Below are 19,300 nucleotides of genomic sequence, written 5' to 3' on the forward strand. Positions count from 1 at the left end.
TTAAAAATCAACAAGGATCAGATTCGATTTACCCGATTTTAATAAAATTTGGGAATTTCCAAGGACTTTCTTCCTGAAGGAATGTTGATACAATTAAAAGGCGGTGTCGACGCTGCTGGTTCCGCTCCACATCTCAAGACGTGGAAATTTATGGACGCTCTGTGGTGATTGATAATTCGAGTTGTGAACGGTGCTGAGGACAGCAACTCGGTTCTTTGCTTCCTCGATTTGTTATTTCGCTAAACGAAAGCAGGAACGTTTAGGATGGTACATTACAAGTCAGCTCTTTGGAATGGATGTGGAAAAATTAATCCGCTTGCTCAATTTGCTGGAAATTTATGGAGACAGTTAGGTGGATTAATAGTTTGAGACTTTGCTAAGTCTATTACTGTAATGGAAACTTATTCAAGCTATTAATAGAGCCGGAGCGTGGCTGGAATGTTGAATGGATCAAAACTCTTGTAAAAAAGACAATGTTTCAGAAACTCAAAGATCACGACTTCAACATAATTAAAGTTGAAGCAAAAATGTCGCTTTAAACTCAAACAAGGTTCGCGCGTTTTTATATTGAACAAGACATTTTCCACACTAATTTAAGTTTTATTCAACACGCTTCTTTTGGAAGTCATAAAATCCAGAAACTACTCCACTACTGGCAAAGGTCATGCTCTTCTTTCACATAAATCTGGTGGAAGAAACTTTTACAACACAAAAACAGAATACTTCACTCCCTATTTAGTTCTTACAGATTTACATCGTCGTAATTGAAACGGAACTAACTAATCGTCTAAGGAAGTTTTAGAATGAAAAACTTGTCGCAAACAATTCCGCGTTCGCGACAGATGCTTGCAAAGTGCAAGACGTACATTACGTTTATTAAAACTTCACTAACTCCATTACAATAAAACTCGTACAAATAAGCTATAATCAGTGAACCGTAAATAATTCCGTCTTCTTTATGATCACTTTCTTTTAATCCATAATTCAGTTTAGGTAATCAGGTTTAGTGAGTTGCGGTCTGTTTAAACCTCCCCAGATTATTCACATCCTTTTCGGACGGTTTCAGTGTATTTCATCCGAAATAATTTATTAGGGAGTCACAATTAGCGCCCTTTTCGCCAGTCCGGAAAATCGATTTTGGAGGAGTCTCCAGAAAATATCTTTCTCATGGTATTACAGTCCCATGTGGCGCACATAATGTTTTAGTTTACAAGACCTCGCCCTTCTTTTTTGTGCCGAAGTTATCACCGAGTCCCAATTTGGTCGAATTTACGTCTAACATTATTCGGTAATTAATTGATTAGGCTTGACCAACAGAGCGGCAAAAAGGAAACGATAAATTGTCGCGCAACGTGAGGGTAGTTTTTTAGGTGAATTCGTATTTAAATATTCACCAGGATTCATTTAAAACCCTAATAAAATTAACATAATTGGGCGATAATAAAGTTGGGCTTGGAAACGAGGTCCATGATACAAATTGCTCGGAGTAATTAAGGGATTTTTATTTCGGTTTCTAATTCCCGATAGGTTATTTTTACATTATTGTCTGTTACAGTGTTAATTATAAAGGAAATCGTCATGGGAGAGTACAATTATTGTCAGAAGGGTTCATTCGCGTGACTGCTAATGTTTAGGTTAAATTGCCATAAAATTTACACGACAGCTTTGCATGATCAGCCAATCACGGGTGTCAGTTTGGCGGTGTTAATTTGTCTATTATTGCAACATTTAAGATAATCTAGACGGATTTATGTCCGATACACATCAGCGGATAATTTAATTAAGCGGCCACTTCTAATTTACTGTGAAATATGCACCAACAGGCGTTTTAAGAAATGTCAGATATATCATGCAGGTCCTGCAACATTGCATTTACGAGGGCGGGGTGAAATATTCCGGGCCTGAACAGGAAAATAAGCAATTTTTGTAACAATTCGTATTTATTTTTCAACATAATCTCCATTGAGGTCGATGCATTTACTCCAACGATGTTCCAATGCTTTTATTCCAGATTAATAAGTGCATTTGTCGAGTTCCTCAAAATATTCGTTTACGGTGTCGACCACTTGGTTATCGTTTGCAAATCTTTTTTCACCAAGCCGTTTTTTAAGATTTGGAAATAGATGGAAGTCACATGGGGCTAAATCTGGAGAATATGGAGGCTGATGTAGCAATTCGAACTTTAATTCATAGATTTTAGCCATAGCAATGAGGGACGTGTGAACTGGTGCATTGTTTTGATGGATCAGTATTTTTTTTTTCGCTAAATGTAGTCGTTTTCTTTTATTCTCTTCGTTTAATTTTTGGAGTAAATATGCATAATACTCTCCATTGATAGTTTTTCCTTTTTGAAAATAATCAATAAAGATTATACCTCGTCCATCCCAAAAAACTGTCGCCATAACTTTACTAGCCGATGCAACCACCTTTACCTTCTTTGGAGCTGGTTCTCCTTTTACCGTCCATTGTTTGGACTGTTGTTTGGTTTCTGGAGTATAGTGATGGACCCATGTTTCGTCAACAGTAACAAACCGACGCAAAAATTCGGTTGGATTCGCTGATAGAGGGACAAACATTCGGCCGAAACGTCCATTCGACATTGTTTTTGATCAGGTGTCAACAAACGCGGCACCCATCTTGCGCAAAGCTTTTTCATACATAAATCTTCGAGCAAAATTTTTCGTACCCATTCTGTTGAAATGCTTATAGTCTCTGCTATTTTACCCACTTTTATTCTTCGATCAGCTAAAACGACTTTATGGACTTTTTCTATTGTTTGTGGTGTAGTAGCCGTAATGGGTCATCCACTGCGTGGTTCATCACTTGTGCTTTTCCGACCCATCTTCAGTTCAGCCACCCAACGTTTAACAGTTGTGTTCGAAGGAGAAAAGTCCTCTAAGGTTGCGTCCATCTCCTTTTTAATTTCGGTTGGAGTTAAACCTTTTAAAAAAAATATTTAATCACCGCTCAAATTTCAAATTTGTCCATTGTACAAAAATTGCTTACGGCGTTGACTTCGAAGGACTACTGTCAATCTAATAAGCGACATATTGACTTGAAAATTTGAAGGTAACTTTATAATGGATAAAATTAAATAGTGCCGTCAAAAGATACAATGACATGGAGCATTATCTATGCGAGGCCCGGAATATTTCACCCCGCCCTCGTATTACAATAGAATTTTCATTCCACTTCCCTTCGTTTTCACCTTCTTTATACAAATTACACGTAGACCCTCTTTAATGTCAGATTCATATAAGTGATAGAGGTGTATAAATTATTCCAGACAAAGCAGAATCTTAAACGTGGCAATAAAATTTCTCCGTTTATTGCTTCGTTCTTTTGCTGCGCGAAACTGCTATGTTCACACTGCATACGAGATTATGTACACCCATATTTCAGCGTGGGAAATATGGAAATCAAATTATGGTCAACCAGCAACCACATTTTAAACATCGATTAATATATTTTTAACAAAATCAAAGTTAACAAAAATATCAAGAGAAGCGACAGTACTAAAACATGTTTTCAATAAACATACAATAATTACAGAAAAAAAAAACAGAATAAAAACAATCCTGTACAGTACTCTCGCGAAAAGCACATAGCGAAAGCTCGCTCACATGCAGCTCGTTTCGATATGAGTTTTCGGCGCTTGTACTGTAATAACTGTTTGAACTATACTACCTGCAAAAAATATAACTTCGTTGCACTGCCAATATTTGCATTCCGCCGGCGCTAATGAAACGAATCTGTGGTTCTCGCTCGTTTGGGAGCGAATTTTTGCTGTAGTGATAAACAAAAATCTTCAAATTCCATTAAGCTCCAGGTCAGGCCGCCGCCCCACAATAGAATTTTAGTCCATTTGAAACCTGCTAATCTCACTTCTATGTGCATCCATCACCAAAGAAAACCGCGATTCAGCTGTCGCCTTTTCACAACGCTACAACGAATTAAGACTATTATGAATGACGACGTTTTTCCATCTTGTGCTCACCGCTGATAAATTGAAAACAGATAATTCAGCAAGTGTACTACGGACTAAAACAATAAACATGGAGGAAAGGATTGTTTTTTCGTGTCGTACATGTAAATATTTGAAAAATCTAGTGCAGATGTGGAGCTTTTGTACGAGAAAAAACGAACAAAGTTTATTTTTCATGAAGTAGCACTTGGCGCATTTCGTAAACATCGTGCATGCACTTTCGGAGAATATTAAAAATTAAAAAATTACTTTAACACATGGAGCTACTTACTTTTCTAGAAACTGGATGTCAGACGCTGGCAACAAAAATCTGAAACAAAGATGTTGGATTTGAGAGGAAGTTTTTAAAAAATATTTGTTTATGTATGATTTAAACATGTGAGCGCCGTCTAGTCTAATTCGACAAATCAATGAAACTCGACGGTAATTTTATTCCTAAAAGTGCATTTTGTAAAGCTGCAACGCTTTTGTTCCTCGCTTCAGTATTACCTTAATGTGGCTTTAAGATAAGAAAACTGCAACTTAGAAACTTACGAACATTTCTAAATGGCTTTGTCTGTTTAGAGAACAATTATATTATTGCGTTTCTGGAACGTTTCTGTCATTACAGTGAATGGAAGTGCTCCAAAATGAATTAGCGACTTCTGCTTAGAACTAGTCGGCACCATCGTTTGAAAAAGGCAATTTCCAAGTATGTAATGTACGGAAGCATTACGACTTGTGGAGAAATTGGCGAACAAAAACCAAAACAGCGAAAAGTTTCTGTTAAGCAGTTTTTGTTTGAATGCAAGAGTTTTATTTGAAAATTACAATATCATTCCGAAAAACAAGTCCAAAACTAAAAAAATGCCCATCCAGGGAAATTAAAGAAGCTCTAAAGAACGCAGAAAAAAATCTAAAATAACTTGCAAAATCTCGAAAACTTCAAATACTCAAAAATCCAAAAATTTAATACATAAATAGAAGAATCTAAATAAAGTCACTCTTTTTTGAACTGTTCAATAATTTGACCTCGATTTTCAAGCCAATAGTCGTGATACAAAAGAAAGATTTAACTTCATCAGCACCGTCAGGAGCTTCAAATTGGCCACCACTCTTATGAGTCCCAAAAGACGGCATGGCTTTAATGGAACTCATGTTCAATCTCCGCGTTCCGAAATTTGGAACTTTATGACTTGAACATGACAAAATAGAGCGAGCTAAAAAGTTATTGTAACGTAAATATAAAGCTTCCATTGTAAATGGGGGATCGAATATTTTTTGTATGAATTTTTCAATCCTCCCTATTCAACATAAATTGCTTTAAAATCACTTTTAACCTGAAATAAATTTCCCATGAATAACACAAAAGCTTCTTTTTGTTTATAGACGAAGTAAAAATACCTCACTCTCTGTAGTTATTGTTCTCATCTTTCATTTAATGATGACAATATTAAAAACACTCGAGTCAACAATGTCACAGCAGCAACTGTGAGTCAGATAAACGTGCAGTCAACATTAAAACAAAGCAAATATTGTTTTCGCATTTTTAGTCGTTATTTCCGACTGCATCTTAATAAAAGCGCAGGTTTATAAGTGGGAAATAAAATTTCATAGAACGCTACGCATACAATTTGTCTTTTCTTAGTCTCTACAAAGAAACTAATGGAAGCTCTATTTGCCGAGTTTGCAGAAAACATACTTGAGACACATTTTTTGAGTTAATCTCCTGATGCGTTTCATATACCAAGTCGTAAAATCAGCGTTCATTTTTATGCTTTGTAAATTTTGCTTTTCCTGCTGCTTCTTTCGTCCAACAAATTTCCTGCAGTACCAAACATAGGAAGCAAAATTTTATTACGTTTGTAAAACACGAGCAACATAAATCCATATTTTACTTTATTCCTGCTAAATACGGCTCTCTTCCTGTGCAAAACAGCTTTCCTGCTGCCCATAAACACAGCGAGACTATTCCTGGCAAAGAAAGTTAATCATTAAGCGTCCATTTACGACTCGACTTGGTTCCACACCTGTTTCTTCGATGTCTCTAGCGCCGATGATCCTTAGCAGAGGAAATGACGTGTATTTCAAAGCCGTCAATTAGTCTTGCGGCCTTTGTTGCCGTCGGGCCGGATATTAAACACGTAAAACATGAATTTCTATTATAACAACGCCCCCTGGGTAAAGCACGTTTGTTGGTTTACATACAAAGTATACTTGGCTGTATACTTCATCTTCCGATATATTAACTCGTCCCTATCCCATTTCAACGACCATTTACGACTAGTGTTTCATATAGAGCCGGTCGCAAACTCTGGCAATTACGTAACGTAAACACGAAGATCTTATCGTCACGAACGTACGCTTCCTGCAATTTTCAGGGTGTGTTTTTGTCGTGCAAAAATACTGCCCTTTCTTGATTAAATGTGACAAGAATAAACTGTGATGATTGAAAATTCTTCACAGGTTAGAATCGTGACCCGAAACACTTCGCTCTTTTATATTTTTTCCGGCTAGTTTTATTACAATAGCGATTTCCTGAAAATTATAATTTTCATTCAAGCAGCGATCTTATCATAACGGGACAACCTGTGACAAGTTTCCTGCGGTTTTCGGTGTGTCGACGTTAGATCGCATTTCCTATAATTGATCGGCCGAGATATTCTATACTTATGGGAAATTGGTCGAACACGCCCCAAGAAAATCGCAGGAAGCAAGAATTAATTATATTGACAGGAGAAGGTCTCACGACCGCAGGACTAACTTACAGATCCCATTACCAGCTTTCGGCTCACTTTACGAGGGAAGAACAGCGGGACATCCCCTAAGCAATCTACGTGATTTGTTTGGAGTGTTTCTATTAATTTCTTAGCGGGGGCGTTTTATTGGACGGCGAGGTGACTGATCGAATAAAAAGGGGGATGTTATTTATTTATGCCGGATTTTCGCGCCGGTATTAAAAATACGATTTCAATTTAAGTCAGTACAATCTGGTCTCAAATGTAATCTCGAAGCAATATAGAGCTTTAGAAATAAAATATTATGTGGTCATCCTGAATAGATATGACGAGAATAGACAGGAAGTAGTCGGAAATGGAATTATAGAAGAAATATTGAATTTGGTCTATCGATTGGACTTGGAATGAAGCCGTCACAATCTGAAGAAAAACCCACGAGTCAAACCTACATTAACACCGTGCGCCAGAGTAAAGAAAATAAAAACTTGCCAATATTGAATTGGAAATAAAAAAGACGTCCCTTAGCAGAGGTTTTACTGTAAAAACGCCGCGCAAAACCATCTATATGTCTTATGTTGTCGCTCCAACCCCATCCTTCCCTCCTCATAAATCAAAAGCGTCATTTCATATATCCTCCCCGGATAAATGCATGTGTCAAAATCCACACCACCGAAGGAAAATCTGTTGATTCGTTCCATTTATACCTGCCATCGTATCAAATCATCCGTTCTTTCCACCCCCAAAACAACACATACCATTAAGTAATTTTCCGCTTCTTGAAAGTGTGAATCTTGCTCTCAAACGCCCCCACCCCATCAATCACTGCGCTTAACACAGTAATTAAATACCTGACAGTTGGCGAGCGCTTTTGTTGCGACAAGACACATTATAACCCTGGGGGTTGAAGACACGTGGTCACGGCGTGGGAATATTTGTATGTTTAATGGGAAATGTTTCCTGTGCATTAATATCATAACGGGGATATTAAATATGAAGGGATGTTTGGATTATTGACGCGTCTGGTTTGGATCGTCGTGATATGGTTACACTTTTACAGTCATGTTCTGGGGAAATGGTGGTGCAATGGTTTCAAAGTGGCTATTTTATACCTTTGGCGGATTTATCAAAGTATTGATAGTAGATCAAAGCCAAACGGGGTGAATGGAGTTTACACAAGCTGCTTATCGGAAATGGCTTCGGCTAAAATTAAAAGCTGGTAATAAAACGCGGATTTCTGTAAAAGTGAGCACATAAAGACCGGCCGGGTGATGTATAGTCTCATTTTCGGTATAAACGCAACTTATCAAAATTCGTATATACGTGATATTAAATGGCAATTTCGCCCTCGTTTTAAGGCGATTTTAACAATTTTAACAACTATGTTAAATGACAAAGGAATGTAAAAATAGACAGCGTTGACGTTGTTCCGAACAATCGGCTTAATGGACTAATTTTATTTGTCGCTCTGTGTAAAAAAATTCGAGTTCCTAAAGTAATTATCCTGTTAAAATTTTAATCACGTTAAACCCAGCGCTTTGTTTATTTTTTGCGCTTAATTCCGCGCATAAACCTTTGAACATCTTCCTTAGAAAAGCTCCTCCTCATCATTGCTCTGTTTCGCCGCTTCCCGGAATGTTCGTCTCAGCAGATAACGCAATTTTTGCGCGATATGAGAGCCATGTCTGGAATGAAATTCCTCGGTATAAGCGCCACGTCAGTTGTTGATGCGAATTATTAAACACAAGAGACGTTCAACCATTATCATCATCCGAACAATGCACCTTTGGGGAAGGAACATTTCGATGCATCGTTCATAACACTCCCAGTTTTCCCTCTCTTTCGAACACTAATTTCACATTTAAAAGAGTCGAACTCGGAAAAAACTGACCGGAAATCACTACCGGAGCTCGAGGGAAAGTCCGGTTCAAATTGTAACCATAATGGGTACCGGAACGACACAGGTCCACTAACTCATCCGAACTGCCCTTCGGAATACACGTCTGCGGGTTATTGACCAATTATTTCCGACATGTCAATTGATGTGGTAGCAAGAGTTCGAATTATAATTAGATGCGGAAGATGACGAGGGCTGAATACCGAACTGATTAAATTTAAAGCCGATTTTTCAGATGCGTTTTATTTAGACTCACTTGTAGACGGGTTGAAAGAGCAGCAAAACCTAATTCAATTAATCATTTTTTGTCCATTTAATGACCTCCAATTACCCACTTTGTTTCAATTGTGATCTCCTACTTCTAAAAAAACCCAAGTCTAAAAACAACCCATCTCTTCTCCGATCGGAATCGCATCTATCACTTCCAGAAATAATAAAACTCGACACTCTCATTGTTTCCGACCGCTAATTGCAAGGAAAAACTCCCTTTCTCGCCCCAGCTGCACTCACCTGGTCCTAACGCAATTAAATTTGATTTATCCTTTCTGGGCCGCTTCCTCCAGTTAATTAATGATTTTAGATCAGACTCAACGATCACAGAATCACAGATTTATCATAATTACCCACCTGTGTGTCTTTCACCCCTTCAGGCGTCATTTGCTGTTATCTCCGAAGAACACATGCTCGTGTCTGCTGTTTCTTGTGAGAAAACGAGTTGAACTTGAGACAATATTTTTATGGCGCGGCGGTGTTAACGGAGCGAAAAGTTGCCCTTTTTCAAGGCTGTCACTGCCATTTAATTAAGGGCCGACTTAACCTTTGTGTAGGAGGTTAACACTGTTTGGTTACATGGAAAGGTTTCGGGTTGTTTACAGGTTGAGGGAGAAAAGTAGGGGAGAGATAAAAGGAAGATTGGGGTATAATCACAGCTATTAAGGTACCAATAATAACACATTTTTTCAAAGATTTCATGCTTGAATTGACGGTAAGTTTTGACGACGGAAATTTTTACAGTAGCTGATCTGATGATATGCGATTATAATGTAATTTGCAAAGTAATGTTTCCGTTTTTTTACTTGTTAGAACTTCTTTCTTCAAGTATTGATCCGGTGAATCAAAATATGGTAAACAGTTACGATCTCAGGAGGGGAGCTCCACTGAATTTAGATGGATCACATCCCCTTAGCCGCATTTGTCTATTCACCGCAAAGAATTGCAACCGAAGTAATGGAATGACCATTCTGTACTGTGATCTTTTTGGTTAAAACAGAGGTGGATTGTTTAAACATTGATCTCCCTCCACAACTGAATTCTTTTATGACAGAGCTTTTGAAAAAATTTGAAGTGGAAGAATTACTATCCTTTATTGAGTCCACTTAGTTGAAGAATTATGGGAACACAGTTTTGATAGATGAAGTCTGTGGGCAGATGACAGGTTAATGGTTACAAGCAAAGAATAAGCTCTAAGAACGGACAGAACGCTTCAGACTGCTTCCGTTCGGACTTATTCCTGCTGTGGCTGTCTTATTTTCCAATCGAAAGGATTCTAATTTACTGAATGATCTAACTTGGATTCAACAAGATGCATTTCTGCACTGTGTAAAAGCCTTTCAGCGGTTTGGAGAAGCAACTTCCTCTAACATATGCTCTGGAAGTCCATCCAGTAATCCAACTAGTTTGATATCAGTGTAAAAACTTCAACACTTCCTACAAGAAGTAGTTCAAGTTTTTATTACTTTAGCGTTTCTATCTTTTATGAGGAAGTCAATAATGTAGAAAAAGATTTAATAATCACTTTGGAAATTCTGAAAACAATAGATTTTATTCTTCTCTTATTTAATAGATCTGACAGACCTTTTTAAGGAACTATCATTCTCAGGTCGGTTTTGACTTTAAATTTACCAGAAAATAGAAATTGAAACTAAAAAAAAGATTTTATGACTGCTTAAAACGAATCTAAAAAAAATTAAATTGTGAACCTGAAATAATCTGAAAGCCTGAAAAATCCAGAGAATCTCAAAATCAAAAGAACTGAAAATCACTAGAAAAATGACCATTTGAGAACTTAAATTTCTAAAATTTTTTATTTGAATATATTATAGTTATTTATTATACAAGCGTCTAAAATGAATGTTTAACAAGCAGTCATTTAAAACGCAAGAGCCGAAGGCTCGCCCATTTTAATGACTGCGAGTTAAACATTCATTTTAGGCGTGCGTGTAATACAAACTTTTATTCAATTTTGACCACCCTAAGCCCCAAAAATGGTAATTGAAAAAGTTCACATTTGAGAAACGTCAGAATTGACAGCTACCAAATAAAAATTTTATGAGCGTAAAAATTCGTCTACAATATCAGGTGTGCATGTGCAGTGACTCTGGCGACGGTGTTTGTTTGTGTCAAAGAAGCTAAAAATTGTCAAAAATTCATCCAACAGTTCAAAAATCATGCAAGATTCCGAAGAAATAATGGAAAACTTGCTTTCATTAAAGAGTCGAAATGCTTATAAAAAAGCGTATCAAAAGTTTCTTGGATGGAAAGAGCAGCAAAGCGTTATCATAACCATGGTTTCAAAACAGCAAAAAAAAAATTTTATTCAGTTTGTGGATTAAAATTTTTATACCGCTAGCGGATAAACCAAAGCTTTAGTGGCCTACTAACAGCAAAATAAACGTCTGTTTAAATGTCAAAATTGAATAAAATATTTTAAATTCTAAGAATCTATCGGATTTATAATAAAATTCTGAGAAATCTATTCGGGGAATGCACGTCCAATAAAAGCTATCAGAATCTAAGAATTCTAAAATATTATATTATCTTGAATTCTAAGAATTTGACATTCTTAGAAATTTATTAAAAACAAGGACTCGATAAGCTAACAAAATAAAAACTGGAAAAAATTGTATCAAAACTTATAAAATTAATTTCTTAGTGGATTCGTTATCGACTTTTTAAGATTTTACTGTGTATTCTGTTTACCTGCTTGCATGGAATATCAGAAACATTTCTCCGAGAATTTATGAAAATTGGGGTGCTGTTGCAGGAAATGATACGTACAATTTAGTAACGGAAATTTTAACTTGAAAGATATTCCACTATATGCGACCCTCCACCATAGATCGATTAAGATCATAATTCAGAATAATCTAAAATTTAGAACCAGACAACGAACTGAAACGTTATCTGCACCGAACATTAGAAATTTTCCAATTAAATCCATGGAGATTATATACCAACAACATATTTTATTAAAATTTAGTAAGTATTAATAATTTTGATTATTCCAAGCAGAATAGTGTTACAAAATACACTACTCTAGATCACTACTATCGATTTTCTTAATTTTCTCTATTAGTATCTGTTTAGATGTTTTTGATAAAAATTCAACCGTGAAAAAATTAAAAAAATACGGTACGAGAAAAAATTAAATTTGTTCCTCTACCAACAACATTTTTAATTAACAAAAACATCACAAGCTTAAGATAATAAATAAATGAGCTATTCAAAACAAAGAATGCGTTGTTTATTGCATAAAAAAGATAAAAAATCTCCAGCCTTACCATAAAAATGAAATTCAGGATTTTTTTTACCGAACCCAGTTTACCCTTAAATTAAATTAACCTTAAAAGCAGCCTAATTTATCCAATTTCATTCCCCTTTTACAGGCCACGATTTTTTCTGACCACAAGTAGATTACAAAATTATACGATTTCAAGAAACCCCACAACAGATTAAATAAAAATTCGATCCAAAACTATTGCATTTCTCCCTCTGGCTCTAGCATCCCTGTCCAGGTAAAATCATCTCCCCACCCTGTTGAAAACCAAACATCTGCCCATTTGTTCATACAATAAAAGCCACACTATTCATACGTAAATTCAATTGAACTGGTCTATACGTGCTTCGATTCTTTTTTTTCCAATTTGAGTTTCATTCCGACTGAAATTTTTCTTTTGATGTGGAAACGAAACAATTCGATAACGGAACTCGTTCTATTAAAATTCGGGAAAAATGCGTTTCCCATTACTTCCGACTACATGCTCAATTTAACATCGATGATTGTTGTGCGGATGTTTACAATTTCCAAACGTAACTCCAAAACTGGCGAACTTAATTATTTCGAGTTTATTTTCGTTGCTCGAATTGGTGGAATTACTGATAAACGAAACGTTGTAATTAAAAGGAACAAGCTGTTAGACTGTGTTAGGGGCCAAAGTGGCCCCTCGAGGGCCGTCATACTAAAATACAACGCAGCTTCGTGGTTAGTTGAAAAAAATCTAGATTTCTTGAATGAAGGCATGTGGAGTGACATCTGGTGGTACAAACGCCCAGACTCCAAAAGGCGCAAGATTCGCGAAATTGCCGGATGACGTCCTCCATCCAATTCAGCAAAGGATATAATGTATTATGTGTCAGAAAACCGGAACAAAAAATTGCACATGTCATCACAACCGAGAGCAAAATCTAAAAATAAACAAATTTGTCGTTGCATGTGACCTCCGCTCGTTTATTCTCATCAGAGGTTTCCACAGGCGGAATTCCAGGTACATTGTCAACTTTTTTGACACAATTGCGGACAGGTAAAATTACAACAAAAGAAACCTGTAAGAAAGGGCAACAGGTAAATGCGAAGTGTAAGACTAGCTTTGAAAAACATCCCTCTCCCGTTGCCATAGCAACCACATCTCCTCCCTAGATGTGTTATTTGAGGTCAATCAAAAGGGCCCCTGCGATTATCACACAAATCATGTCAAAAAAAGTAAAAAATCGTTACAGCAAACGTAAACGTAAATTGTGGCGCACTCACCCTCGAAAATTGCCGCTAACCATAAAAAAAACATTCAACAACACACGAAGCACACACTAAAGACCGAATCACACACGAAATTAAACCACGTGCACCAATAATTCAAAAAAAAACACCCACTACACCGCTTTGCATCGTAGTAAGCACTGGAAGACACCCGAAGCGCGCATGTAACATTCAAAGCCCGCTCGATCGCTTCAAGCATGCGCCCAATACAGCGCGCTTTCGATGGGGTTTTTTCAAAATTGTATGACTAATCTGGGGGAGGGGGTGAGTTTTATAATGCATCGCTTGCATTTTAAAAGCTGACGAGAGTAATCTGCAACCCTTGGCCAAGGGTGCTTCTGTTAAGGGTTGATTTACAAGGTGTTAATAGGAGGTTCGGTCATCGAAGTTTTCGTGATTTTACGATGAATGGAGGGAATTTTTTTTATTGTGGAAATGGGGGAATTAGGAGGGTATTGAAAAAAGTGGATCAGCGTTAGTTTGATGATAGGGTAAAGTACCTGGAGGTTACTATGTGCGGCTTTATGTCTTTTTTACAGCAATCGAAAAATAATTTTGAAAGGGTGGAAATAAAAAAAGAAGGTTTCTTTTTTATTGGACACTACTCTGTCCTTACTACCTTGCTTGGGGTTTTATGCATATTAAACTGTGACTAAGTCGGAAGGGGTTGCAGTTTGTTCAGAGTTATCTTCCGGAACAACCCTGTTAGAGGAGGGTGATCAGTGCGAAGTGGATAGATACGATAACTCATGGACGTGGAGCGAACAAATTGACGGAAAAGCCTTCGGCAATAAAAATATAGAACTGATTCTTTATTTCGTATAAGAACTCATACTTTCAGTTTATCTATAGTATATTCACCAAAACAAATCATAGTGCTAAAACCAGTACTAATTTTGCTGCATTCCTATTGGATGCTTCGGTGCAGTCGTCTTTACACTTTAACGAGGTGCAGATTCCGGAATTTTTATGATATGACATCTTTAAACAAACATATAACTTTTAAAACGATTTTACGCAAGTTGCAGCTACGTGAAGTTGAATTATCATGTGCTAATGTTTTGACGCCTCCGTGAATATACTGTAAAACGTATTTTAAAAAATAAAAAATTGATAAAAAAAATAATTAAAAGTAATTAAAAGTTAGAAACACCTACAGAATCTATAAAACACTGACTTTGAAAACGACTCCGAGGTTTTGCACGTTTCGTTTAAAAATTTGAATTAGCTAAATATGTATGAATAATTTGAAAAATTGCTAGGAAAATGGAGGAGTAAAAAAAGATTAAATTTACGGAATTTGGAAAGAGGAGAGGTGCGAAGAGATCTTGTCCCTAATTGATTCGGAAGTCTTGAATTCTTGAATGCTGCACGGTCTGAAAAATTCAGTTCTCCTGAAAAATAAATAACTCATGCGCCCTTTTATCCCACGTCATGTGTGGCCAAATACCTCTGATCCCAGAAGTCAATTTTGATTTATACCCGAAAACATGCATAAATCGATTTTCTGCCTCATTAATTTTTCAAAAAAAACTCATCGATTGTCTTTTTCCCTCATCACCTTAATTTCCCGCAAGACTTGTTTTTCACATCAACCGGATTCGATTTAAAAGTTACAGTAACTCCCTTAAAGTCCGAATTGTTGTTCCGCAACTCGATTAAATAACATTACCGGTATTTTCGCGCAAGTTTACTCGCTAATAAATCTATATAAATTTCTCTCTCTTACTTTGTTTTAAGCTCTTATGAATATTCATTTACTTTCCGTTCAAGTTCATTTGAATATCAAAACAAGTGTAGATTCACGAATTCATTCATTGTTTAATTTCAACAGGAAAACGAAAAGTTCCTCAATTAAAATTCCGACGGGGCATTTTTCAAAACAGCTCTATTCCGACACGGAATGGTTACAAATAGCCCTCGTTCCAGAGGCCACCATAGTGCGTACTCACACTGTCAAATTAATGGAAAAAAAATCCCCACGTCCTTATCATTAATTAGTATCTAGTTAGTTCCTGTCCTCGCTACGCCCTTTTCCTCTATCGCAATTTATTTCCATATTTCGCAACGGTCCACTTCCATTAATTGCATGTCTTCCTTCGTGGACTATTTTAACCGTCACCTGAACTTTTTCAGTGACTGTCGTGACTTATCACTTTGACATTTCTTCAACCAAATGTCTTCACTATCTTATGGTGCCCTGTACACCCAGCCGCCTTAAAACATACCACACGCGACTGTTCAATTAACAATACCGGAAACGTGCGTGTGTTTTTCGCTGTGATTATTATTAATATGAACACGTACGTCCCTGGCAGCCACTTAAATAAATAATGGAGGGCTAGTATAGGAACCCCTTCAGCATATATTTATGTTGGTATCTGAGAATCCTCAGGAGGCAAAGTGGAATTATTAGGGTCCGGATACAAGGCGTTACTTAAATATCTGGACAACAAATCACGTTTCCAATAATAACAGCTTTACAAACAACATAATGAAGAACTGATTGTTTTTAGTTGAATGAAATATTAATGAGGCTACGTCCATAAACAACACACAAAAATTAATTAAAACGAGTTCGGTTGCAGCGAATGGTTTAGTTTATGCAGAGATTTGTTGGGAAGCATCGTTAAAAGTGAACATAAAGAGGGATTTAATGACGGGATGGCCATAACAATAAAATCAAAGTTATATCGGAAGAGAAATTGCGAATGTTATTCGGCAATTTGCGATACAGGACTTTATTAAGAGCGCAATTACATCAAAACTAATTTATGATGGACGAGAACAAACGCATTTTCATCGAAATTCTTATACAGCTTAGAACCGCACTATCTGATCCTGGCGTGTAAGCGTTTTATGCAGGAACTGCCTATAGCTTGTTCCAATATTAGATGTCGGCGATACTAAATAGAATTATGGCTATTAACAGTTTGTAAAAGACTCTGCTATGAATAAAATATGAACGTATCCACGTCGTTAGATATTGATCTGAGATTTACCAGAATTATCAAGAAAAAAAGGAAAACCAAAGAAAGTGTTATTGTGGTAATACAATACAGTTCCATTTAGAACAAATAGACGGAAATGGGTTCAGTTTTTTAGCAATTTACCCTTTTCACAGCGTGGAACGTGTCGTTACGTGAAAACAATGGAATCAGGAATACGTTGCAAACCACACGTCACGCTAACATTAAAAACTGTTCATATTCTAACCAATTCAGGTACCAATAATTACACTAGTCAACAAATTTTGGATCAAATTGGTAGTACTGGAAATAAAGTTCTGATTCCAAATCTCAAGGTCGTTTTGCTCCATCAGGTCTGGATTCAGAGATAATCTTATTTATTTAGAAACTACTGAAGAAAAATTTATTTTCTTTAGTTTTTTTTGAAAACTGCAAAGTTATTGGAGTTGCACGTGTTTTTACAAAATCTTTTAAAGTTAACAGAAACGGTTTGCGCCATCGATTTTCTCGCAATTTTTATTTAAGAATTCGTTCTTAGCCTAAAACTATGTCAAATTTCTGCGGTCGTTATCTCACTTATTTTTGGAGTTCTTTAGGCTCACTTTATTAGAATTTCACTCAGATTGCAAATCCGGGCTCAAAATTCATGTACGACAACAAATAGCCGAGTTATGGCGATTTTAAATTTCGGAAAGTTGGATTTTGATTTTCAAATTTTTAAATCTAAATATGCCCGAAATTACGACAGATAGGAAAGGAACGGTTTGTGTCATCGTATTTCTCGCGTTTTTTTCTTTTCGAATTCGAAATTCAATGGTCAATTTTTTCTCTAAAAAAAAATTAACTCAATCGATAAAAATTTTTGTACTTTTTGTTTTTTGGCCGCCACTCTACTAGTATTTGACCTACCAGTCTAAAATTTGGACAGTTGATAGATTTAACATTGGTTCTTAATCGAGGTAAACTCATAGGTATTGGACGTCATTTTCGCCTCGAAAAAAATTATTGAAAATGACCCTTAAAGATCTCTTGAAAATAGATTTTCGTCAAGATCTCGTTTATTTGTGAAGCAAACTCAAGTTATTTGTGCTTATTTAACACAAAACTTTTCGCAAAATCTAAAACCAAGCAAATTTTTAACGAACGTCAACAAATAATTGGGTTATAATCGTTTAAATTTTTGGGTAGTCTCCTGAGGGCCACATTTTTGAAGGTTCAAAAGGCTCCATACCTAAAAAACTACGACAGATCAAAAGAAATTGTTTGCGCCTTCGTTTTTTTTTTAGTTAAGAATTCATTCATAAAAAGCCAAAAAAAATAATTTAGCAAAAAAAAATGACTAAACATGCCTAATACTATGTCATATTTCTGCGGTCAATATCTCGCTTATTTTTTAAACAAACTTGTGTTATTTGGACTTATTTTACGCAGAATTTCACTCAGATTCCAAATCCGGGCCCAAAATTTACGTACGACAACAAATGGTCGAATTATGTCAATTTCAAATTTCGGAAAGTTGGATTTTGTTTTTCAAATTTTGCAAGCTAAATATCTTTATAATTACGACAAATAGAAAAGAACGGTTTGCGTCTAAGTATTTCTCGCGTTTTTGTCGTTTACATTTGCGACAGTCCCATAAAGGTGAACGAAAATGAAACCAATTAAAAATAAATTGATACAATAAATTCAGCGAAACCGCATCAAGCGTCAAGCAACCTAGATACAAGTTAGTTAAAAAGAGAGAAAATAAATCTCCAATGTAATCCCAGAAGACAAGAAATCAGAAACAAATACTTGCCAAGAGAGCGCACCTGTTATACAGGGTGTCCCAGAACTCGCGCCCCAGAGAAAAAGGGCTTATGGAGGCAACAATTCTGAACAAAAATTTCGAAACTATAATTTTTTAACTCAAAAAATAACCGAGATAAGACAAAAAAATTGTAGCCAATACTAAAGCTAAACAGAATTTGAAAATTGGTAACTATGGACACATACTATCATTCATTGTCAGATGAATATTAGACTATCGTTACCTAGGAAATTGGGATGGCCTTTTACTCCACTTCTCGAATAAGCTTTCGGGATTGGTTATTAACTTTTTATCAGTTCTTGAATACTATTAAACTTAGTCAATTTTTGATTTGAAATTTACCATCTGTATTGCTGTCGGCACCCTCCCTTGCTCTATGGGGCGCGAGTTCTGGGACACCCTGTATAATAAGAATTAAAGCGCCCCTCATAGCGGTTATAACCTCTTGTGAAAAGATTTGGTAAATATAAATGCGTGCAGCTAAGAAATAAGGGGTCATGGTAAAGAAAGACGCAACCGACCCTGACCTAATTCCTCAGGAATTAAGATAAACATTTTGCGAAGCGGTTAAAATATGATACGAAAAAGAAACGATGAAAATAATTTCACAAACAGCAGAAAATGTTTTTTTTTAATACATATTTACAAAGTCAGGTCATAAGTTTTGTCCCAAGATTAAAGCAACACCATATAAAGCAAAAGGAATTAAGAGACAAAATTTTATTTGAATATGATGTCTGATAGAACTATAAATACATTAGATTATATCTTATTCAAAATGTGCACCACGTGCCCGTACACAAGCCTTTAACCTCCGCGGCCAGTCATCTATAGCAGAACGCACCATATTCATGTCAATATTTAGCTACAGCGTTTACCAAACTCGCTTTAAGCTGCTCTAAATTCCTGTGGCTTTTAGAGCAGACTTTTTCCTCTAGATGTGACCATATTTTGTAATCCAGTGGGTTCAGGTCCGGACTTGATGAAGGCCAATCTTCATGCCTAATAAAGTCAATGTTCTGGCTGTCAAACCATTCTTGCGAAGATTTCGCTTTGTGGGCTGGTGCTGAATCTTGTTGGAACACCCAATGCTGATTTTTGAACATGGTAGA

At 36.3% G+C, this 19,300-nt stretch overlaps 1 protein-coding gene across 2 annotated transcripts in view; it reads right to left on the reverse strand.

Moving 5' to 3' along the window:
- The window catches only part of LOC148174000 (uncharacterized), a 28,643-nt gene extending 15,041 nt beyond the window's left edge, over window positions 1-13,602 (reverse strand). Inside the window, exons 1-2 of one of the 2 annotated variants that reach the window (XM_088037383.1) lie at window positions 13,404-13,602; window positions 4,257-4,295 (exon numbers count right to left, since the gene is read on the reverse strand). In XM_088037383.1, the coding sequence (XP_087893509.1) occupies window positions 4,257-4,295; window positions 13,404-13,426 (62 nt within the window). In that variant the 5' untranslated portion in view covers window positions 13,427-13,602. The remainder of the gene's footprint in view (window positions 1-4,256; window positions 4,296-13,403) is intronic. The other variant, XM_088037384.1, reaches the window with a different exon arrangement.
- Window positions 13,603-19,300: the final 5,698 nt, after the last annotated feature.

The sequence above is a fragment of the Gnatocerus cornutus genome, chromosome 5, assembly GCF_029298725.1.
Source record: "Gnatocerus cornutus isolate USDA-ARS CGAHR chromosome 5, icGnaCorn1.1, whole genome shotgun sequence".
NCBI classification, from domain to species: Eukaryota; Metazoa; Arthropoda; class Insecta; order Coleoptera; family Tenebrionidae; genus Gnatocerus; species Gnatocerus cornutus.